This window comes from Barbus barbus (assembly GCF_936440315.1).
Source record: "Barbus barbus genome assembly, chromosome: 14".
Classification (NCBI taxonomy): Eukaryota; Metazoa; Chordata; class Actinopteri; order Cypriniformes; family Cyprinidae; genus Barbus; species Barbus barbus.
The window spans coordinates 17,149,938-17,173,360 of NC_136742.1; the positions used below are offsets into that span (position 1 = coordinate 17,149,938).

Genomic DNA, 23,423 nt, shown 5'->3' on the forward strand with positions numbered 1-23,423 from the left:
CGGCCACTGGTGTCAGTAACTGTTAGAAATTTCAGAACTTACGCAGTGCTCCTTTAAATGAAGAAGAAAATATATAGGCTATAAATAATTGAAAATGTAGAAAATATGGTATATGCAGTGTGCAAAAAAAAAAAAAGAAAGATATATACGGTGTGTAAAAAATAAAAAATCAGAGCTCATGGTCTACCGGTAGGTGCCCCCCCAGGCAAAAATGTGAAACTCCGCCTATGCTGTTACTCCTTTCCCACAGTTATCTGTCAATCATTCTCTGTGGGGGAGACTCATTTTACAGAGGATTTTTTCACAAGGGTTCACAGGGTTTCGTAAAACACACACTTCCTATGAATCTTGGATAATATTACTTAGAACAGTGTTTATCACACCCTTGGCTTTTATTATGTTTTCATTTTTGTTGAGAACCACCACCAAGACAAATGTAACTGAGGAATGTTTATTGACATAATGCACACCTGAAATGGTATTTTTGCAAATAAGCTCTAGGTCAGCATTTCACATAGGCTTGTTCAAAGGCAATGACAGGTACGTACACAAAAATGCAAGCAGAAATGTACAAAGTGGTTGAAGGGAAAGTGCTGGTTTATTACAGGCTGCACTCTTGCAGCTTCTTGTCAGCCTGCTTCAGAGAGACCCAGGTGTTCAGCATGGATGCTCGAAGTTTAGCCCAAACCAAATGGTCATTTAGACCCAGGATCTGAGCTGCGAACTGAGCAGCAGCTTCTGGAGACAGAACGGTGGAGCAGCCCAGACCTGAAAGCGTAAGAACGAGAGAATGTTTAGTTTTACTGCACTGTACACTGCCATTCAAACGTTTGGGGTCAGTAAGATTTAACATAATACTTTTATTTGAAAAGGACCCATTAAATTGCTCAGAAGGGTCAGTTTGTTTGTGTTGAATGCCATGCCAGCTTCCGTGGCTATTTTCATGGCGAGAAAAATTTATGGCTAAATTATATCAGGTTTTTACCATTTATTTTTCATTAAAAACTATAAAACTGTATTTGGCTTAATTCTGTTAAAAATCTCTTCAAAAGTTAACTGAATTAAAAAAAAAGAAAAAATTCTAAATTCTCAAGGGTCAGGAAAGACATTTACAATGTTACAAATATTTCTATTTCGAATAAATACTGGTATTTTGAACTTTCTATTCATCCAAAAATTATGAAAAAAAAATATCACAGTTCATAAATTACGCAACTTTGATAATATTAAGAAAAAGTTATTTTCTATTAAAATAGAAAAGTTATTTTAAATTGTAATAATATTTTATAATTACTGTTTTTACTGTATTTTTTACTGACTCCGTTGTAGTGTAATTAATACAGATATCATGTTTAAAAAGATTTCATGATATTTAAATTGATCTGTACCACTAGGCATGCGAAGAGATGACCAGATGTCCTGAGCACCCCAGTCGGGGGTAATAGGGGGACAGTTAATAACCGGATACACAGTGTTTCCTGACATCACAGGACCCAAGCCATTACTTCTGCCAGCAACTGCAACAAAGATGGTGGGTACGCCATCACCTGAGAAGAAAAACATTGATAGATTTAATTAGTTTTTAAATTTCACAATAAACCTACTTAGTGTTCTGGATTCAAATAATGATGTTTGAAACATTAACCACTGTAATTAACACAGGAGTTGTTTTTAATACGTTTTACATTTCTACAGTCCGTAGAAAGGACATTCTGTTCTTAGTGTTAGTTGTGTTTGGTTATACCCTCGTATTCAGCTTTGATGCGGAGTGTCTCATCAGGGCCTTTATGGGCAGAGGTGACTCTAAGGTGGCAGGGAATGCCATAAGAGCCACAAGCCTTACGGATCTTCTCACAGTGAGCCACATCTGAGGTAGAGCCCATCAGAACTACGACCCTTCCTTTCGCCTGTGACTCCAGAAGCAGCTAAATACACACATATACAGATTCACATCAATCACCAATGTTTCAGTTTGGATCCTCCACAAAAATAGCATTATTGTGATATGAAGCATGGTGGATAATATCAGTGACAATAGCAAAACACCAACAATCATCTCTTTAATCTATTAAGAATCCCATCTAAAGTGAAAAATTTCAATGGGGTGAGTGCAATCAGGAATCAGGAAGGGTGGTGAGGTTCTTTCAGACTGGGAAAAATTCATTTAGATTGTGAAAGACTTTATTGAAGAGGAATGGTGAGGTCATCACGGTGTTCAGAGGTTAATGGGGTGAAAGCCTGATCTGGGTGAACGAAGTAAATAGCATAAGGTCACAAAGCTCTATGTTAATGTTCAGATTCTTGATGCAGGTTATGATAAATGAAATTGACTGCAGTCAACTTTTAATACTTGAGGATCTTGTTTAAAGTTGCGATGAAGCAGGCTAGCGGCAGATATGTTCTTCTATATTGTGACATACATGCAAGTGTAATGAATTATCAAAAAAAAAAAAACAGGGTGGAGACATGGTTATATGATTGGTTGCAGAGCCGGATGAATGCAATCTTTATGGGGTGACGTAAAAATTAGATAAGGTGAATTTCATGCATTTTTAATATGAATGGAGAAAAAAAAACAGTGTGACCCATTTCCCTATATTGCAGTAAATGTAGAAATTTAAGTTAAACAAACACATCAAAAACAATAATTTTGTAAATCATTGTACCTTGACTCGCTCTGCAACCCACTCAAAGTTCCTCTTCACCATCTGCATGGCCTCAGGAGTGACTTCTTTCAGGTCACGGTACACCTTCACAGAGAACACAGTTACACAGAGTCAATCCTATAGATCGCATTACAGGTTGGTTAATTCTTTGTAATCAGCGTGTTTCTGGAAAAATCATGATCAAAGCAGAAGGATATCTGCTTCCTGAGAATTAATACCAAACTCTCAGTGGCTGCTAGTAGATGTTTGGTTATTTACCTGTTTATCTTTCTGCTGGCTGCGATCCCCAGCAGGCCAGAGCCTCCATGAGTCGTTGTCGATCACATCAGCCAGCACAATCTCTTTAGTGGTCACGTTCACACCAAATTCGATCTAAAGTTTATAGGCATTAAACATTTACTATAGGGGTCAACAGTAGCAAATGTCACTACCACCAGTCAACTTTCACAAGTGTTAGCACAACACACTCAGGTTTCTTACTTTCATATCCACCAGCGTGCAGTCCTGTGTGGCCCAAGCCTTCTCCAGGACTTCAAAAATGGCCACCGTGCTTTTGCTCATGATGTCCACTTCACAGCGGCCAATAGTCAAACCTGCCAGCCCAAAACCAGCTGTCAAAAGCTGCTCCTCTGACCACTGAGGGTCATTATTGGCATCATCCTGAACAAAGAACAATGGAAGAAAAACCGAGGGCATCAATATGGGAAATATGTGAAATGGCATGACATTACTTTGAAATGTCATGGATAACAAAACCTTCTCAATAACTTTATTTCTAAATAACAAAACCTCACCTTAAAGAACATCTCCATTTTTAGAGGAGAGAAGCGGTAGCCCTCTTTGACCCCAGGGTTGCGTTTGAGGAAGGAGCCTGTGGCTATCCGTCTGCAGACCCACTCAATAGGTATCATCTCACATCGAGACGCCACAAAAGCAGTCTCAGAATGCTTCCTGACAAAAGCCGTCTTAAACCCTGAAAGAAAGTGGTAGAGTTATGATTCACATTACTGTGTGCACCCTATTAGAAATGGCAAAATTATTGGTCTAGTACATTAATTGCATTTCCCAGCAGAGTACAGTGATATATTGACACTGACTGTGCAGAGTATAGGTATGACAGACAATGATAACATGCTTTCACACAGTCAAACTGGAACAGCAGTCTTAATAGCCTGAACACAGCAAGCATGTGTGTAATATTCAGTTTAATTAAAGGAAGCATGGCTGTCACAAGGCAGTCATTTCCCCAGAGTAAAACCTTCATCAGGAGTTGCACATGGTGTACACACCAACTTTAATTCACTAAAATTGCTAAGGTTGTGGCAACTATTTTAAAATTAAATGCCCTCTAGAGACCTCTTGCAACTTGTCTTCGACGAGACACTGAAAGACTTGAATGTCTTCAACTAGATTAAAAAAAAAAAAACTTCTGCAAAAGTTTGAGCACTACTGCACTGTTGAATTTTTATTCAATAAACATCATGTGATTGTGGACCAACACTACTTGCTTGCCTGTTTACAGTACAGCACATCACCATCCTTTTGATTGAATATTGTTTGTGCAAATAAATTAACCAGCTTGCCCAAAGATTAAAGAAAAATAAATCAACAGAAGGAAAATCTCACCAGCGTCCTGTAAAAGTTTGAACACACAGCTGGTGGTCTTGTTGGCAATAGCTGCTTTGCCCTCCATCTGATCCTTCCGAACCGCATTGCCCGCTGTGATCTGATCTTTAGACTGGACCAGAACATGGCCTGGCTCATCCACAAGCTCAAAGATCTGCTTGGTCTTACCCTCGTTCAGTTTTTGACCTAGTTTAAGTTCTACAAATAAAAACCAAGGCGACAATACACATTAATTGATGTCAATGTATGTGACTTTGAGATGTAAATCACTGCAAATTATAGTGAACAAGCACATATGGGTCTATGACATTATGCTTTTTGCTCTTAAAAAATAAATGTTGCATTACGTAGTTTGTCAATCTATATAATATTATAATATATTAATATAATTATAGCTAATACTAATATTTAGGGAACGGGGGGAGTAGACCGAATTAAAATCAGTGTGGCATAACTGAGACAGGGAAGGATTTTATTTTATATTTTCAAAAAAACAAAAAATATAACTCAAATATTCATATTATATGATTTAAAAAGAGACTTACTTTGTAAAAGGCGTTTTTTTCTTAAGGAAAGTATTTTTAGTAATTTCTTCTCCACTTAAATTTTTAGTCAAACTTTTATCATTTTAAGAACAAAACACCAACAGAAAGACTACATTTCTAAAAAAAATTCTAACCCTTAATCACTCCTCAAATGGACTTTACACTTAAGTTCTTCAGGGTCATATAGACCGCAAACTTTTACAGAGCGATTGCATAAGGAAATATAAAAAGAAATTTGTGATGAACTATATATCTTTTTTGTTTGTTTTTTTCACTTCTCAACTATGCATTTATGCTGCTTTTGTGGATATATTTTTTGTTTGTTTTTTTATCTATTTACTGCACAATTACTCAACTACGCCATAAGTTGGCTTATGAAAAAAAAAATCACTTAAATGATGACCTAAATTAAATATAAAAGGTTTCTAGATATTGGTCCATGTGTTAGGGATAGAATATTGCCACCTGCAGGTTAGAGGAAAAACTTTAGGAATTACAGTTAAAGAACGAAAGTGCAATGACCACATACATCCAGCAGAGATCCATAGGGACTCATTCATTTTCAGTTAAGTTTCAAGTCCATTTTTCTTCATGTTTCAACTTCTCCTCGCAACTTTATGATATATATTTTAACATTCTAAAATATATTAAAAATCTATATTTTTGTCAAAGGTTAGAATTTGTTGTTGTCTGATGTCTTTTGAATTGTCTGCTTTTGAAAATTATGTTACATAAATTTGCAGAAATCTCTCTCTCTCTCTCTGTGTTATGTTTACCCCTTCACATTGTTATGCATTTATTTTCTGTGCATTTTATTTGCCAAAATCTAAAAAAATGCCCTGGAAACCTATGTCACGCCTGTGTGTGCACGAACATGCTTGTTCCATGTTGCATTTGTGCTCTAGTACCAGTCCTTCATTTATGACTGGAAATTCAGATTTATGCCAGATTTGTTGATTTTATATTCCAGTTTCTATAAAAATGCACTCTATTGCAGTCACACAAAGTATTAATTCCCGCCATATGGGTGTATTTTATTCAGGTAAAACATGGTGAAGAAAGAAATAATCAAGCAGACAAATGAAACCAAACTTACCTGTTGTGTTCGACATTGTGGTTGCGCTTCGTTTTTCCTGCAAAAATATTAGAAACTTGATTATTCTGTGTCGCTGGGCTTCAATAACTACTTAAACTTCAGAGAAAGGCTGCTATAAAGTGCGTCGCAGTGGAGTGAGACTCGACTCATTTCTTTTCAGAAGAGCAACGCGTTACGACACTCTGCCGATTCATAAACGCCAATCAGAGTAATGCCATCTTCACCACGTGGGCAAAATCTTAATCTGTTTACTTTAAAAGACAAAAGACGTATTTATTGATGTTATTTAGAAGCAATCATACTAAACCTTTGCAAACTAAGTTGCATTGAAGTTAGGGCGTGCTGCGCAAGACATGAATCGCATTAGTCACAATTGACCTACCAGACTTCGTTCGTTTTAAGTTACTGATTGGACAAAACTGGCTATTTAAAAAAAATAAACTTTACTATTTTTTTCATCTCCTGTAACTTTGACTTCAGAGCTGGAGTTTTTGTTCATTTGAGAATTTGTGTTGCCAGATCCTCCGCCGCATGTGCCTCTTTGTGAGGAAACACGTGCTTCGAGTGAGTCCAGCTAGCGTGGAAACGCACGGTAACACTACTACAAACCCAGTCAGCTCGCCTCAGAGAGGGGGACATGGAGTTTGAGGAGTCGGGTATTGGGGAGGAATGCGGGGTGTTCGGCTGTGTGGCAGCGGGAGAATGGACAACACAACTGGAGGTCGCGCAGATTCTGACACTTGGACTAGTTGCTTTGCAGCACAGGTAAGTATGCTGCTGCGAATGTGCTGGCTCTTATACAGGTGACTTTTATTGTGGAGTTATTGTTTGAGACTGTTACTATAGAATAAACATTTTAAGATCATCCTTCCTGAAAAAATATAACTTTATGGTTTCCCAACCTGGCTGTGCTGTTATGTTGGATTTTAAAGGGGGTGAGGTGGAAGAAGACCATCGTAAACCAGCTAAGATCCGCAAAGCATTTTACATTGGATTAGTTTTTTTTCACCAGGGATCTATTTTACCTAATTTGCATCTCAGATTAAGAAAACAGTGTTTAAATCAGTTTTTTTCAGACTGGTCAGACACAAGGACCACCCACCCCTGACCTCAGTCAATCTGGGTAGCCAATATTCTAAAAGCTTTATCTTAATCATTACCTTCTATAAATCTGAACAGATTGTACATTATTGTCCAACATTTAGAATTAGATTTAATAAATTTTTAGCATTTATTTATTATTTTATGTTAATATTTTATTTTTGTCATTTTAAAGCATATAGGATACATTATGTCACATATGATTTATATATCCTTACTGGGGATGTCTAAGCGTGCTTGTTTGCTTTTCTCCCAGTCTGGTCTGGCTAATTTTTGAGGGGTTTTGGGCAGTTTTCAGATGGTCAGGCTGAAAGACCAGTTTACTCCAGCTAAGACCAGCAAATAATGCCTAGGCAGGTTAAGCTGTTTTTTTTTTTTTTAGCATGGATCTCTTTGTGGTTGGAAATCTCTTCCCTGTTAGAAAACAGCAACATTAAACAAACCCCTTGTTTAACATATGGTTTGCATGGCATGCAAAGTAATAATGTAGTGCTCTTCTTTATCATGAACATTAATAATTCACTTAGGTGCAACTTTTGCAATTGCCTGCTCTGTTCTCTTACCGTTACATAGTACTACAAATGCGGATATAGCTCATAGTTAAAAAACGCACATGCAATAATGGTTTGCAATACCCTGCAGCTATGCAGTTGAATCACAGATCAATAGACTTCCATTGTCCTGCCGTCTCACCGATTGTTCAGACGTGATTGTATTAGATGCCATTGAACACACAGAGGTGATCTCCATGATCGGAATGTATTGATCCTCCTCTTCTTTGCATTGGAAGTCTATATTCTCAGACCAGTCTGTGCTGCTTTCTCCATCATCGGTGCTCTGATGAAACTGTTTACAAAGCAAACGATCCCCTAAACACAAGATACAGTATTATATGGGTCAAAGAACATGTTTGTTCACTGACAATTTCTTAATATGCTTCTTAAAATCCAGGTAACAGCTGCAGAACTGTCAAAAAAAAAATACTAAAAATAATTAATAATTTAAAATGACATTAATATGTTGTGTTGGAAGTTTACATACTTGAGCGTGTTTTTTGGTGGTGGGGGGGGGGGGGGGGGGGGGGGGTTGTTAGTCGTGACTGCGTGTCCCTTATTTTCAGTAGCCCCTCACTGCAGAACAAAGATCCAGGAGGCGGGGTTGGACCCACATCTAGGATGTGGAGATTGGTAGGTTTAGGGGTGGAGATGGGTGGGTTTAGGGATCAGGGGGTGGAGACTGGTAGGTTCAGGTAAATGTAAGGTGGGAGGAGTTGGATCTAGATCCAACCACGCCCCCTGGATCTTGTGTTCTGCATTGAGGACCATCTCCTTATTTTGCCTAGCTGAAGGTGACAACCCTACTCTAGTGAGGAGAAAATAATGAAAAACCTTCATCTGTAGCTTTCCTCTTTCTTCCTTTGGTAGCCGCCGCATGCTCTCCACTTGTGTATGATGGGTCACTGCTGTCTACATTGGAAATGTATGCACACATATTGAGATAAACGCAAAACGTTTAATTTAAAAGGATAATAAGTCAGTGGTTCTCAACTGGTGGGCCGTGAGCAAAAAAATTGTGTCGCTACCAGCTGAGGAAGAAACAATACTAAATGCAAATAATAAAATGCAACATTGTAATTAGTATAACAAAATAAATAGGCCTTCTTGTTTAAGGGAGAAAAACGCTTCCCATATCTTGTGATGCTGACGTCAGAGGCTTTGTATCATTTTACAAATTCATCTGTCAGAAAATGCAACATGGACTGGTTGCATCATCCTCAAACATTCCCTCATTTTCAAAAACCACGAACAAAACATTGCCAGTTTAAACAAAATATAACTTGGACTACAATAAATATGGATTCAAGAATTGAATCGGTGTATTTGTGTATTATTGTCTTAAAAATATTAAATAAATAAAATCCATGTTATGTGTGTTTGTTTAATCTTAAGAACTTGTATTCCACTTTTTCATTTAGTTTACTCTTATATGATAAAAAAATAAAATTTGGTCATGCTTTGGGCCACCACATGATATGTAATGTCAAATCTGATGCAAAACCAGTTGAGAACCACTGGTGTAATTAATTGTATTACCTGGGATCCTTCTGTACTTAGGACCGTCGTCATATATAACTGCTGTGATGGAGTCAGAGGAGACATGCTGTTCATATTCTATCTGAGGGCTGCCAGTTGACCTCACAATCGTGGCATTCATTTCAGGCATCCCATATTCAACATTTGACACTACCTCTGGTCTTGTTAAAATGCCTTCGGTTTCAACTTGGTTCTGAAAGACCCTTGCAGAAATGGCAGAAGATCTCAAAGTGACCTCATCTATTAGTGGCTGGTCATATCTAATCGCAACAATGTTATTGTCCTCCTGTGGAAGTCCACCCATGGAGTGCTCCTCAAATGTTGGTGGAGTAAACATCCTAGAGTTTCTCAGTAAATTGTTTGTGTCAGAAAACTTGGCATAGCTCAGTCGACTTCTTGGAGGCTTGGACAAAAGGGCATCCAGCTGTTCGTAAAATCTCATGACACGGCGAGGATCTCCGATATCGGCTTTTCCTCTCTGCAGAGAACGGTAGAGGTACTTCAGGTTTTTGTACTTGGTGCGACACTGTTTCCAGTCCCTTTCCACGCCCTGCTGAAGAAGCCTGCGTGAAATCTGCACAAATATGTCTTTATTTCTGGTTGAGCCCTGTAGCTGTCGCTGAATCCCTTCTTCGGCCCAGATCTGAAGCAGTGCGGCCACCTCTTCCTCACTCCAATTTCTGCCCGAGTCGTGCACTGTGATTATGTTCATTTCGTTTGTGGCTGCTGCTGTTGTCGCTGAAGCAGAAACCAGTTTTTTTTTGTTTTGTTTTTAAAGTTGAATATGTTGAAACAACATTGAACATTTCCGTTTATATCAGAACTCACCTGTCTCTCTTGCGATCAGTGGATGAGTGGCAGCATTCATTATTGTTTGCATCTCTGCCAGACTTTCATCTTAAAGAAATGCATGAAGATGCAGGTGAACTTAATGGCGAAACTTGAACCATCACTGTTTTGTTGTAATTAATAACACAAATCTTACCGTCATCGATCTTAATAACCTGTTCTTCGACAGGTTCACGCCTCATGGCCACCTGGTCCCTGTCTGGTATGTTCCTAGACAACTCGTCCTCTTCAAATCCACCCGCAATGTCTTTGCCCTGCATTATAGCATCAAGCTCAGCAAAGAACCTTATTGGCCGGCCTTGACTCTTGCTGACTTTGTAGTCATATTTCATGTTCTTGTATTTGGTGCGGCACTGTCTCCAGTCTCGCACCACGCCGTGCTGCCGTTCCAACCGATGTGCCATCTCCTGGAAGATGGCCTTGTTTCTGTGGGAGCGTTGGAGCTGTTTGTGAACCTCCTTGTCAGCCCAAACGGTAAGGAGAGCCCGAACCTCCTTGTCAGACCAGTGCCTTCCTCCTTCCAATCCTGGAAGTAAATTGGTTCTTGCTTAAAAACAGGTTTGGCAACATTAGTATTTAGTATAAACAATAGGGGCTGGATTTATACACCCACCAGGTGGGTTTTTAAAATCCACCAGGTTTTTGTTTGGTTTTGACTATAAGGCCCTCAATAGACCACAACAAAATTCAGCCCCATGACTTTTCCAGTTGTTTGTGATTTTTCTTGATGAGAATTAAGGATAAGAATTTTTTACAAATATTTTTTTACTCACAATTTCTACCCACTAAATTATTTCGTTTGACATAGCTAGAAAAATGTAATTGAGGGGGGAATTAACATAAGAATTACCTTGATTTTTTTTTTAAAAACACATTTTTTTTTTTACCCATTTAAGTCATTTGTAGGCCCACTAGTGGGCCCTGCCCCCCTGGTTGAAAACCATTGTTGTTGTAGAATGAAAGTTACTTTTTTAAATGATATATTATCACTTTATATTATTGTAATTACTTAATTATGCAAGCTACATATAAAATATCAAAAGAGAGCAAAAATCCAATTGTAACTCGAATGCTTCATCTAAAAATGTTGTAGCTTTGTTACTCTTGTGATTGCTACCTTCCTGAAGAGCTGGCAGTGAAGCAGGCTCCTCTCTTCTGGCAGCCGTCGGCTCTTCATCTGCCACGTAAGGCCTTTGGGTCGGCGGCCTGCTATCTGCAGAAGAGTGTCTGTAGACGGTCTGCGTAGGCCTCCAGTCTGGAAGAGCCATGCTCCTACTCTGGGCCTTACAGTCAAGCCAGTCCCTACACACCCCAAGCTCTCTCAGACGGCTTGAGATGGCCTCATACTTGGCCCTGCTTTCTTCCTCTTCCCAGGCTTGTCTCTCCCTCCACACGGAAAGCAGAGCTTTTACTTCCTCCCCTCTCCAGTGTCCAGCTGCCTCCCTCTGCCTCTTGTCCTCCCCAGAATGCCTTTGTTGGTCTGTTTCAGGCTCCATGTTTCTAAGCTTGCCTAGAAATGGCTTCTGTTTGTTCGCCTCTGCCTTTATCCTCTCTGCTCCCCCTCCCTGTTGACTTTAAGCTCAGTGTCCAAGGCAACCAGACGACTGAGCCAGTTAGGAACAGCCACGTGACCGAGAACAGCCACATGACTGGCTTAAGCTGCGTGTGGCGGGGGAGGGCCAGGGAAGAAATGTGAGAAGTGGCTTGGCAAATGAGCTGCACTTGCTGCGTTGATCTTACTCAATAAGACACGTGGAAAAGGTTCAGAGGCGTTTGGCTGCGCTAACATATCTATTTTGAATGTCTCTTGTGGTTATTTGGTCACATATTTTATGATGAACTGTCTATGCTTCCCCTCATGCTTTCTGTCTCCTTTTTTCTCTCTTTCTCTCTCTCTCTCTCTCTCTCTCTCTTTCTCTCTCTCTCTTGTGCTCGTTCTAATTCCCCCTCCCCCCTTTCTCTTTCACATTCTCTGGCTAACCGCTTCACATAAACCAGTTTGATCTGCTTTAGTCACACTCTGTGCAGTTATTCACTCATAAAAACAAATTTGGCTTGATTTTCATTTTGTTGGTGTAAAATAGCAAAGGGGAAGAACGGGAGGGACACATTCTCTATTCAGACTCCAGTCTTGCTAAGACATGTTTTCTAATGGATTATCCCATGCAATATCACTTCTTCAACAAACACCATCAACGTGTCTCAATATCTGCTGCTTCTTTTTTTTTTTTTTAATTAAAGGTACATTCCTTTTATTCAAAAAGTTCAGCACATCAAGAAATTAATAGTAAATCTGTTTAAAATCATGCACATTCACATGTGTCCTAGCAACACGCGATAAAAGGTATCTTATCCATGTTAGTTAATTTAATGTTAATCAGAGGTTTTGTCCTAACTAGCTGCGACAGCGATGCACAAAATTAATATTTTAAAAACGGTTTCTATTTCCGCGACGTCACGACTGGAACAATAACATTCAAACTATAATCTTGATTACTGATTATGTGCTTTATTCGAAGTTAAACGTGTCTAATGTGAGTTTGAATATAATTTTGTGTGACCTTTTTATAGCCATACTGAAAACAACAGATTATAGTTTACCTCAGATCTTGAAAATAAATGAAAGCAAAGATGTACGTTAATACTGTGAACTCAATGCAAAACAACAAGTGTATCAGTCGGCATTTAGTTTTAATAATGTTAAAAAGGTTTTAGATTTATTATGGAGTCAAAATAATGCCGCATATATTTGCAAAAGAATTGAAGTATTGCAAACGGAAATTAAAGTATTGAGAAAAAATAATGTGCTTTTTGTAAACCAAAAATAAAGAATTGCAAAAGAAATGTGTAAATGTGTATTAACAGTGCTTGTTTAAAGTCCCTTAACCTGTGGGAGGTCTTTGTTTACATTAGTTTGAGTTACTGCTAGTTTTAATGTAAAAGAATGCAGTTAACTTCATAAACTATACATCATTAAAAAGGTCTAAGACTCAAGCTTCATATCGATCTCGACTTTGTTTTTCATTTACAGAACTCCTGGCATAAATTAAGAAATGACTGTCACAGGAAGATTTAAAAAAACAAAGCTTGAGTCTTTTTTTGTTACTAAAAATACAAAAACTATAAAAAAAAAAAACAATAAAAAAAAAAATCAAGGTAATTCTTATGTTAATTCCCCGCCCCATCCCTTGACTCCACCCCCATGTCAAAACAGTGCCACAAAGTGAGACGCGCAGAAAAGGGGAAAACGGTATCGCAAGCTCAAACTTGACTGAAATGTAATGTAATATAAAAGCAGCATTGCAAATGAATTAGTAGATATGGCCATGGAAAATATGTATTGCAAAATCATTGCTTTTGCTCGGTTTAATTTATATTTTGCAATTCTTTATTTTTGTTTGCAAAAAGCACATTACTTTTTCTCAATACTTTCATTTTCTTTTGCAATACTTAAATTCTCTTGCAAATATATGCGGCATTGTTTTGACTCCATAATTTATTAATTAAATTATAAACTCCATTTCGTTGGGAGTGCAGTGTACTTCTGCGCTTCTGAATGGCTGTGATCTGGAAAGTCGCGCTGTCGGACAGCCAAATTGCTTGTCGCTGGAATCCTGTCGCGTTACGTGTAGTTAGGACAGATCATTCTATAATAGATCATTCATTATAATGTTATCAGTGATTGAGAAAAAATAAATAAATTTGTGTGATGCCTCCTCCACATCTCTAGGTGTCAGTATACATTACCTTTCAAAAGATTATATATATATTACAGTTTTTTTTTTTTATGTAATTTATTCCTGTGATGGCAAAGCTAAATTTTCGGCAGTTATCAGTGTCACATGATCCTTCAGAAATTTTTCATGTTGATACTTGCTGCTCAAGAAACATTTCTTCTTATTGTTAAAAATATTTTGTTAAAATAATTTCAGGATCTTTAATGAAGAGCATTTTTTTTTTTTTTTTTAATACAAATATTTTTTATCCTTATGTTTTTACTGTATTTTTTAAATATATAATTTAATGTGTCCTTACTGAATACAATTACATTATTGGTATGTCTTTGTAAGTTTGTGTAAGACAACTGCTAAATCTGCATAATTTATTGTAGATCATTAATGTGAAGAAAAAAAAAACACTCTTACAAATACTCTTTGTTCAATAGGGGTCAGGAGAGTGCTGGAATTGTCACGAGTACTGGAACAAACTCACCGACGTACACCACCCTGAAGGTAATGTAGGCTACTAGGAATAACACAGCATTTCGATGCATACAGTCTCTTCCTCTCGCTTAAAACATGATTTGTTCCTGTTCCATGTGCCAACACATTTCAACATACGGCAATGAATGCAAGATTAGACATGCCTGACATAATTGCCTCTCACAGGGCATGGGTTTAGTGAATACAGCTTTTAAAGCAGAGGATTTGCTGAAGCTGCGCAATGGCAACCTAGGCATCGGACACACGCGTTACTCCACTACGGGCATTTCAGAGCTGCAGAACTGCCAGCCTTTTGTGGTAGACACGCTGCATGGCAAGATTGCAGTGGCACACAATGGAGAACTGGTCAATGCCTCCGCACTGCGCAAAAAGGTGGGCTTTGATTCGTAGGGATTACATGAGACTCCACATAGAGTTTCAGGAGAAGAGAGGAGGTTTTTTCTATTTGATATTAAGTATTTGTGTGTTGTAGGTTATGCGCCATGGCGTTGGCCTCTCCACCAGCTCAGACAGTGAACTTATTACCCAGCTCCTTGCTTTGACTCCACCCATGGAGGAGCTAGATACTCCTGATTGGGTGGCTCGGTATGTTCTGCCTGTCCTTCCCCGTCTGATTGGGTCACCACTTGTTTAACCCTGTCAGTATTAATGATTGCAAACTGAAGTCCACTTCTGCAGTCTTAATTTTTATGTATTTTTATTGTTTGTTTTTCTTAGCATAAAGAATCTGATGACAGAGACGCCTACATCATACTCATTGCTAGTTATGTATAAAGATGTAATCTATGCTGTGAGAGACCCCTATGGAAACAGGCCTCTATCTATTGGACGTCTAGTACCCGTCTCCAAACTACACAGCTCAGGTGTGTGATTCAGCAGTGAGGGAAAGGGCTGCAGGGGGTGCATGTGGCCTGTCTGTGCTGTACCTTAGGTCTAGGATGGTGCTAACCTTGTTTTTGTTTTTGTTTTTTGTTTTCTGTAGGTTCTGAAGAAGCAGACACCGAAGGCTGGGTGGTCTCTTCTGAATCCTGCAGCTTCCAGTCCATTGGAGCAAAGTATGTTCACATCATTCCAACAGAAATGTTTGATTACTCTTTTTGACTATCTACACACTTCTTTAAAGGAGATTCCATCCTTAAGCCTGCACACAGTAGCTGTTGCTTATTTTATTAGTTAGTTTGTTTATTGTGTATGTTTTTTTTTTCTGTTGTCAGGTATTATCGTGAAGTACAGCCTGGAGAGATCGTCCAGATCTCTAAAAACGGAGTGAAGAGCCTAAGTGTTGTCCCACGGCCAGAGGGAGACCCTCCTGCCTTCTGCATATTTGAGTATGTTTACTTTGCCAGGCCAGACTCCATATTTGAAGGCAAGTTCATAATATTTTAAATCATTATGTTTTGAGTGAAAGGAAAGATTGAGATATAACCGTAATGCTTGCGTTAAACCAAATGATTGGGGTCAGTAAGACTTTCAACCACCTTGTATTATTACAGATGTCGGTAGTATATGTAAATGAACCAGCTGTACACTTTCTCCATGTTTCCTGCACTCAGATCTCCTGGTATATTTATCAGTAAATGTATGTCGTGTGTTGCTTTTGTTAAAATTACAGATGCTTCCACATTTTTGTATCCCAGCTCACGGATAGCAATAGTCTTTGCGGATAGTCAGATCAAACACAGTGCATTATGGGTGTTGATGTTTCTATACTCGTGGATCAATTCTGAGCTTAGTTTTTAACAGCTGATGGTGCTCTTGCCTAGTTTTTAACTGCACACTTAAATGCTCATGAATAAGAGCAGTTGTGTGTTCAACTGAGTAATTTAATTGGTTAACGTTAAATGTACTTGCACCTCGGCTTTTATGACATGAGATTAATGTAAACACAGGCCTTTTCGAACTTAATGAATGACAATTTTTAAGTTCAAGTGGTGTTTGTGTAAGGAACTGGAAGCAATCAGAGTACGGCAGTTTCTAAAGCACGCAGTGCCATCTGCTGTTAAAAACTAAGCTCAGAATCGATTTAAGAGAGAATCCCGATGCGTTCAGAAAATCGCAGAATCGATCCAGAAATCGATTTATCGTGACACCACTAATTTTTAGCACAGCAGATTTTTGCTCTGGTTTCTCTAGTCCCCTATATATGAAAAAAAGTAGACAATTTTTTATTAAAAACCCATCTTGCCAGCAGTGAATTAACCAAGACAGTTAACATTTCTAAAAATTCTATTTCAAACAACAACTGTACTTCTGAATTGTCAATTAAAGAATCTTGGAAAAAAAACACACATCCTGGTTTCCATTAAAATATTAAGCATCACGACCATTCTCAACATTGGTAACAATAACTATTTAATTAGCAGCAAATCAGCATATTAGAATAATTTCTGAAGGATCATGTGACACTAAAGACTGGAGTAATGATGCTGAGAAATACATTTTATTTTAAAATAAAATTGTAAAAGTTATTAACAGTTCTTTCAAAAACAAAATCTTACTAACCACAAAAATCTTAAATGGTAGTAAATATTAAAATCATGACATATAGTAATGGGTGAAATAAGTGGGGTTTTTTTCTGTCTGACAGGTCAGATGGTATATACAGTGAGGCAGCGCTGTGGACAGCAGTTAGCCATTGAGGCTCCCACTGATGCTGATGTAGTGAGCACTGTTCCAGAATCAGCCACACCTGCAGCATTAGGATACGCACAACAAGTGAGTAATAATGATGCTCTACACATCAGTCTTAATGCTTTCTTGGTTCATGTTGTGCCCTTACAAAATTTGACATTGTCTCTTTCTCAGTCTGGCCTTCCATATGTAGAGGTGCTGTGTAAGAACCGCTACGTGGGCAGAACATTTATTCAACCAAACACTCGCCTTCGTCAGCTTGGAGTTGCCAAGAAGTTTGGGGCGTTGACTGATAACTTTGCCGGCAAACGAGTGGTGCTTATCGATGATTCCATTGTGAGGGGCAACACCATCTCCCCAATTATTAAACTGCTGAAGGAAGCAGGTGCAACAGAGGTAAAATAAAAATAAAATGTATTTGAATCAGTACTGTCTTTGGTTGCTTTTATCTGTTTTTACTAACAGTGCCTTTGTGATGACACAGGTCCACATTCGAGTTGCATCACCTCCAATCCGGTTCCCATGCTACATGGGCATTAATATTCCTACCAAAGAGGAGCTAATTGCTAATAAACCAGAGTTTGAGGATATAGCGGGTTATATTGGTAAGGCAGGAGCAGAAATTTGCTTAATCGCTAAGGTTTTGTAATGAATACACAAATAATGAAAATATAAAAACACTTCCCATCTGAAAACAGAAAAATGTAATTGGTAATTATTTTCTTTGAACAGGTGCTACAAGTGTCCGTTATCTGTCAGTTGAAGGCCTGGTATCTGCTGTTCAAGACGGGATAGAGTCACATGGGAAAGATGAGAAGATCAGCACTAAGACTACTAGATTTGGTCATTGCACAGCCTGTCTCACAGGAAAATACCCAGTGGAGCTGGAGTGGTGAATTTCGGCCCACATAAATGTCTATTCATTTCTGTATAGAATAGTTTCTTTTTGTTTGTCTTTTGAAATCTTTTGTTAAAATGACTAAAACCGAAATGAAAACTGTGCTGCTGCTTTAACATTTGTTGCAGTTGTAAATGTCATAAGGTAGGCTATATACTGTGTTAGAATTAAAATAAAACATTCCAAGCATTTTTCAGTTTTCAAACATTCTTTTTAAGAGTTGCATTAAAAGCATTCCTGTTGCTGTCAGATTTCAAACCGCTAGTTTGGTTAAGATTCTTGTCTAGTAAAAACACTATCTTGTAATTATCAAAACTATTTTATTAGATTGTTTCAGTATCCATGTATGCTTCTCAACTTTTCTTTCTTTTGATCAAGTTTTGAATCAATGTGAGCTTTAGCAGCCATGCTTCTTAAAGAAACCGATTTTCTTGATTTTCTGTTGGTCCTCAAGAACGCACAAAATGAAACTCTGTATGTGAAATACACATTTATTAAAAAATGTTGAAACAAAACATTTGAATTATTTACAGCCAAACATATTCAATGCACATGTACTTAGACACTTGTTTTAATACAACACTGGGTTCTATTAAAATTGATCATTAAAACATGAGAATGTGATGGAAATGTGTTTACACAAAAATATATACACAATAAACATATACACTTCAAACAAAACAGGACTACTGAACTTTAAGCAATGTGTCTACATATTGTCATCCCATGCTTTTTGACTAGGGTAAACTTCATATAGTCTCAATATATATTGTTTATCCCACAAGGGTTAACAGGCAGGCTGTGGGATGCGTGCAGGAAAGTTCATTGCACAAAACTGTACTGCAGTCGCCTCCTGGAGAGACTGAAGAAAACAGATTCTTAATCAGTGTTGGAGACTAAAAGAATATCTGATCATTTTCAAATAAAACAAAAATCTTCATATTTCAGGAATGCACAATATATTACCATGTTGGCTATTGGCCAGTATTGGAGATTGTCTTTTTTATATTTACGCATGTATGCTTATTTTGCCTATTTGTACTCTAAAAGTTCATCTTTAAAACAATTTGACAACACTGTTGGATGTAATTTTTTTTTATTGTGCATTTGTAATGCCCAAATTCACTATTTATAGCTTTTAAAGTTATTGGTTTTGGTTAAATTTAGTTTTATTTACGCAAAATACGTGTAAATAACATTTTAATCTCAACTTTATTTGACAGAATTTGTATAATGGTACATCCCTAGAAAAGGTCATATGAACTAGTTAAAATGAAATCCGTAAGAAATTAATTGATAGTATTTTGTGCTCAAATTACCTAGAAGAGAGTGGAGAGGTACCCTGATTAAAAAGTCTCATGGGTGACACAGCTGTTGAAACAAAATACTGATAAGTTAACATTTTGTAATATCTGTAAGCAAGATACATAGGCCTTGATGCAGAGCAAGTATATTTTTAAGAAAAGAAAATATGACTACAAACCTTCCACTAGATGGACTCCGCTTGTGACATCTCTCTGCAAAAGCAAGTGGAGAAACCATTGTTTTACTGCATAAATAAATCTTGTTTTTGTTAAACTATTAAAAATTATTTTTGTTAACTGCAATACCATTAAAATTAAATAAATATTAGATCAAAAACTTGACCGTAAATTTGAAATCAATAATGCTCTTACCCAAGACAAAGCACGTGGGTTCATTTTCATGCTTAATTTAGCCTCCCTGATTCTCCTGAGGTTTCCTGTGCCCCTGAGGAACTGTGGACTAGGGCACTGCAGCAGGACGGCTCTATCCCAGGTGTGTTTGTCTTCAGTAGGTTCTAACATGCCAGGGCTCATATATTGGACTCTCAGCTGGAGCTGTTTAAGTGGAGAACGACTCTCTCGGAAGCGTTTGAATCGGAGTGACTCTTCCACTTCGGGCTGACGGTGACGTTTCTTGAGCTTGGCCCTCAGGGGTGTCAGAGCGAGAGCAGACATGCTGGAAGAGGAAAAGTTGGGGCTTCGGGATGTCTCGTTCATGTGTCTCTCACACAGGTGACACTGGGAGGAAGGACACAGCGATGATGTGCCACGACAGATGAAGTGGTGATACAGCTTTCTGAACTCTGCATCAATCTGCGGTTCACTGAAAGAGTTAGTTGACTGGGGGCCAGAAAGAGAGCGTTGACGGTCGGATGGAGTAAAACGTGATGGTTTCTCCACCTCGGATAAGCTTTGGTCAGGGTGGTCATAAACAGACCGCCAGGGTGATGGCAACGGCACCTGTTTGACACCATAAGGAGATCTGAGGACCTCAGAATGGGATAGATGGTGGACAGGAGACCATCGTTTTGGACTTGCTGTTGCATTTAATTGCCTTTCCATGTTCAGCACACTAGGTCTGAAGCTACTTTTCCCACTAGGAGACAAAACACCAATGAGACCGCGCTGCGGGGAGGGTACAGGAGAATGTATGCGGTCCCTGAAACAGTCTTTGTCCAATGAGGAAGGTCGGGAGGTGACTGATATTCCTCTCTGGTCAATTAGAGACAGATCTGCTCTGCTTTGTCTTGGAGAACTAAGGACTGATGAGGCTGGAACAGCATGGGATGTTGGTCCAACATCATAGGTTTGGTCCAGATCTGGAGATTGGTCACTAAATAAGGGGGAACCTGAATGTGAAGGTGTGGATAAGTCAATCACACGAGCAGGTTTACTTGTTAAATGCAAATCAGTCCATGGACACTCATCCGTCACACCGCTCATGTCCACGCCGTTCCTCCTGGGTGAGTAAAAACAGGCACTGGCCTCGCAGGATGAATTTTTGAGTGGCGAAGACCTTGGTTTGTTCTTCAGCAAATGTTGAAGTTTGTCGCTGCTCTTGAAACAGCTGCTAATGTTTCTTCGAACTGGACTTTGACTGGTAAAGGAGATCTCTGTTGTTTTGTTCAGAGTGCAGTTGTGTCTGTTCTTAAAGGATGTGTTGCGATGCGTCGGGCCGGCTTTCCAGTGTTTGCGGCAGCCCTCGACATATCAGTCACGTGCTGTCGCCGGTATGCCTCACCGATTTGGTTAAGCATGCTGGGATAGACATCCAGGAGGGTACTGCCATGACTGCTCAGTGTTTTCTCCAGTTCTTCATCCTCTTCTTCAGGTGGAGACAGCTCACCCGACAGAGATTCAGGAGATGTGTTATTCAGAATCATGGAGACGAATGATTCACCTCCATGCCCTAGAAGATTATCATTGAGACATGACTTTAATGTCAGCTCCAAAATGAGTGCCAGCTCATAAATGAACAGAAGAGCATACAGCGTGTGGTTCATAAATATCTTACTGTAAACAACAGAAATACTAACTGAAATGTTTATTTTGTGCTAAAGTGCAGGGTTACTTGTTTGTACGGGTGCTCCGATCAGGATTTTTGAGGCCGATCACAGAAAGCAGTATGCCGATCCGATCGCCGATACTGACCTTTTTAAAGCCATATTTATGTAGAATTATTTATAGTGATACTCCAATCAGTATTTATAGACATTTATTCAGTGCCTGAATTTCATTTTTGAAAATGGGGGGAATTCCCCTCTTGAAACCTTGTGAGAGAGGATTTTTTAATTTGAGGGGTGGAGGGGGGCATTTTTTAGACATTTTTCAAAAATATACATTTATCTCACCTAAATGTTTGATCATCCATTTTTACAATTGTGCAATTGTTGCAGAAAAGCTTACACACAGCACAAGCCTGATTTCACACAGGAGTCCACTGCTGATCCATCTGTTTACCACAAACACAACATTTATCCATTATTTTGATTTCAAATCCAAACATTGTTACTGAAAATGCTTTTTCATTGTGATTCTTTTTTCATTTACAGAAATACAATCTTTATAGACGTGTTTAAATGCAATAAATAGCCGATAAGAAACACATTATTCAATGCTTTTTACTTTTACATTTAGGCTACTTCTAGATTTATATAGTAAGTTACTCAAGCATGTGGCAAGACATTTAAACTACTTATGTTATCACAAACATTCTAAATTAACTTACGACTGGCAGAAACAGTCAGCTCTACTAAATTTTAAAAAAATTAACAAGAAAAGCAATTTGTCAACTTTAGTAACGATGCGACACTGCCTCTATTGTGCAAGTGACAACTCCTGCGTCAACTATGCAGCGTGCAGCTCGATTATAATGCAGGCACGATGATTCACACAGGCTGTTTATGAAATAATGTCTCACAGAAAGTTTCAAATTACTTTGTTATTTATTTAATCAATATGAATTGTACTTCACCTTCATCATTATAATTATTTCACCCGCGCCAGACAGAGACGGGGCTGCTGCATGTCGTGCCAAACCGCTCACTGCACGCGCATCATCAGCTAGAGACCACCGATCAAACATCCCAACGCGATTATCGGCCGATTATGATCGGTACCCGATCAATCGGAGCACCCCTACTTGTTTGTTTTACATTTATATAAATATTGCTTACACAGATTTTCCCTGTTTTCCTTTTGACCTGAGCCATTAAGATCATCCTCAGTGACCCCTGACACATCCATCTGAAGCTGTGGGGAAAACAAAATATTGGTTTAAAAAAAAAATAATAATAATAATAATAATAGTTTAAAAAAAAAAGCTTTTTTACTACCTGATCATTCTCCTGGTCCTCAGACTCTAAATACAAGACAACAAGATTAAGCATGAGAAATAAGGACATATGGTATTATACTCAAAACAACAGCTATCAATTACCCAAACTAACAAAATTATGTTCCTTACCCCTCATTGAATAATCTGCTTTAACTCGAGTCTGCATATAAGAAAAGAAATATAATATCCCAATACAACCATTGTGCAAACTTACACACATCTGGGCTAAGAAAAAAAACACTCACATTTCAAAGCTAATGTGTATTAATCATACTATTATTATTAAATACTACTGAAGAACACCAACATCATTAATTTATTATGTCCATGATTATTAAATAACAAAATCTAAATATTTCAGAAAATATTCATCTAGATATGCGCTTTCTAGGTTTTATTTACAACAATGTATCTCACCTTTAATGCTTGTAACTCACTTTCTCCCTCTGCACTGTCAATGGGAACAGGACCTGTAGTCACATAATACACAAACTCAGAACAAATCATCTGAATGTTTAGGTGAAAACAACACATTTATTTCATTTTTTAACCTAACCCACTCAGCGAGAAGAAATGCTTAGATAACAGTTTTTAATCTCGATATTTTGGCTCACCTCTTCCAGTCCTGCAGGTCATTGTTTTCAGACAGACGTCTATCCCAGGATCATATAGACTAGAATACTATAATGGACGCAATAAACATGCTTTATTAAAGCTACACGTTACTACATGGATTCGCCCCAGTTTTTTTAGAAACATAATACTTGTACTTGTTTTAGAAACCAATACATAGACGTCATCATAAACACTAACGTTACTGTACCTTCTGAAAAATTGCTTCCATCGTGTTTCTGAACACATCGTCATTTCTCTTGAATTGATCTACATATAAAGATTTTGCAGACATGTTGCATTAACAAAATCGATTGCAAACTAATTTATTTGACCAGCATACATTGAGATTTTGCACTCAGCCGGCGGCTCGCCTGGACTGGACTTTCAAAATTTCCCGCGAGTAAAAAATCGAGCTGTGATTGGACGTTCTGTTAAGCAA

At 38.2% G+C, this 23,423-nt stretch overlaps 2 protein-coding genes and 1 pseudogene across 9 annotated transcripts; 1 reads left to right on the plus strand and 2 right to left on the minus strand.

Moving 5' to 3' along the window:
• Window positions 1–376: 376 nt before the first annotated feature.
• On the minus strand, window positions 377–11,627 carry LOC306880692 (multifunctional protein ADE2-like). 4 transcript variants are annotated; one of them, XM_079434406.1, is made up of 15 exons: window positions 11,094–11,627; window positions 10,113–10,502; window positions 9,956–10,024; window positions 9,128–9,865; window positions 8,423–8,500; window positions 7,728–7,903; window positions 5,934–5,970; window positions 4,293–4,490; window positions 3,461–3,639; window positions 3,147–3,326; window positions 2,925–3,038; window positions 2,667–2,750; window positions 1,745–1,925; window positions 1,389–1,547; window positions 377–768 (listed from the first exon to the last, which is right to left on the minus strand). In XM_079434406.1, the coding sequence occupies exons 1-15, from the start codon at window positions 11,470–11,472 to the stop codon at window positions 602–604; spliced, it is 3,129 nt and encodes a 1,042-aa protein (XP_079290532.1). In that variant the 5' UTR covers window positions 11,473–11,627; the 3' UTR covers window positions 377–601. The 4 variants fall into 4 exon arrangements, with proteins under 4 accessions (XP_079290532.1, XP_079290535.1, XP_079290534.1 ...); XM_079434409.1 differs by lacking the exons at window positions 7,728–7,903; window positions 8,423–8,500; window positions 9,128–9,865; ... (1 more) ...; window positions 10,113–10,502; window positions 11,094–11,627 and adding an exon at window positions 6,381–6,499; XM_079434408.1 differs by lacking the exons at window positions 7,728–7,903; window positions 8,423–8,500; window positions 9,128–9,865; ... (1 more) ...; window positions 10,113–10,502; window positions 11,094–11,627 and adding an exon at window positions 6,316–6,499.
• Window positions 1,757–18,401, plus strand: LOC306880694 (amidophosphoribosyltransferase-like). 4 transcript variants are annotated; one of them, XM_079434411.1, is made up of 12 exons: window positions 1,757–1,872; window positions 6,453–6,698; window positions 14,142–14,208; window positions 14,365–14,571; window positions 14,672–14,784; window positions 14,917–15,062; window positions 15,182–15,254; window positions 15,414–15,565; window positions 16,787–16,914; window positions 17,005–17,226; window positions 17,315–17,435; window positions 17,563–18,401. In XM_079434411.1, the coding sequence occupies exons 2-12, from the start codon at window positions 6,571–6,573 to the stop codon at window positions 17,724–17,726; spliced, it is 1,521 nt and encodes a 506-aa protein (XP_079290537.1). In that variant the 5' UTR covers window positions 1,757–1,872; window positions 6,453–6,570; the 3' UTR covers window positions 17,727–18,401. The 4 variants fall into 4 exon arrangements, with proteins under 4 accessions (XP_079290537.1, XP_079290539.1, XP_079290536.1 ...); XM_079434413.1 differs by lacking the exon at window positions 1,757–1,872 and adding an exon at window positions 5,312–5,402; XM_079434410.1 differs by lacking the exon at window positions 1,757–1,872 and adding an exon at window positions 6,070–6,141.
• Window positions 18,203–23,386, minus strand: LOC306880693 (annotated as a pseudogene). Its single transcript has 10 exons — window positions 23,193–23,386; window positions 22,984–23,050; window positions 22,787–22,839; window positions 22,499–22,529; window positions 22,368–22,393; window positions 22,209–22,284; window positions 19,405–20,941; window positions 19,212–19,245; window positions 19,048–19,099; window positions 18,203–18,590 (listed from the first exon to the last, which is right to left on the minus strand). The product of its transcript is annotated as an uncharacterized misc_RNA (transcript).
• Window positions 23,387–23,423: the final 37 nt, after the last annotated feature.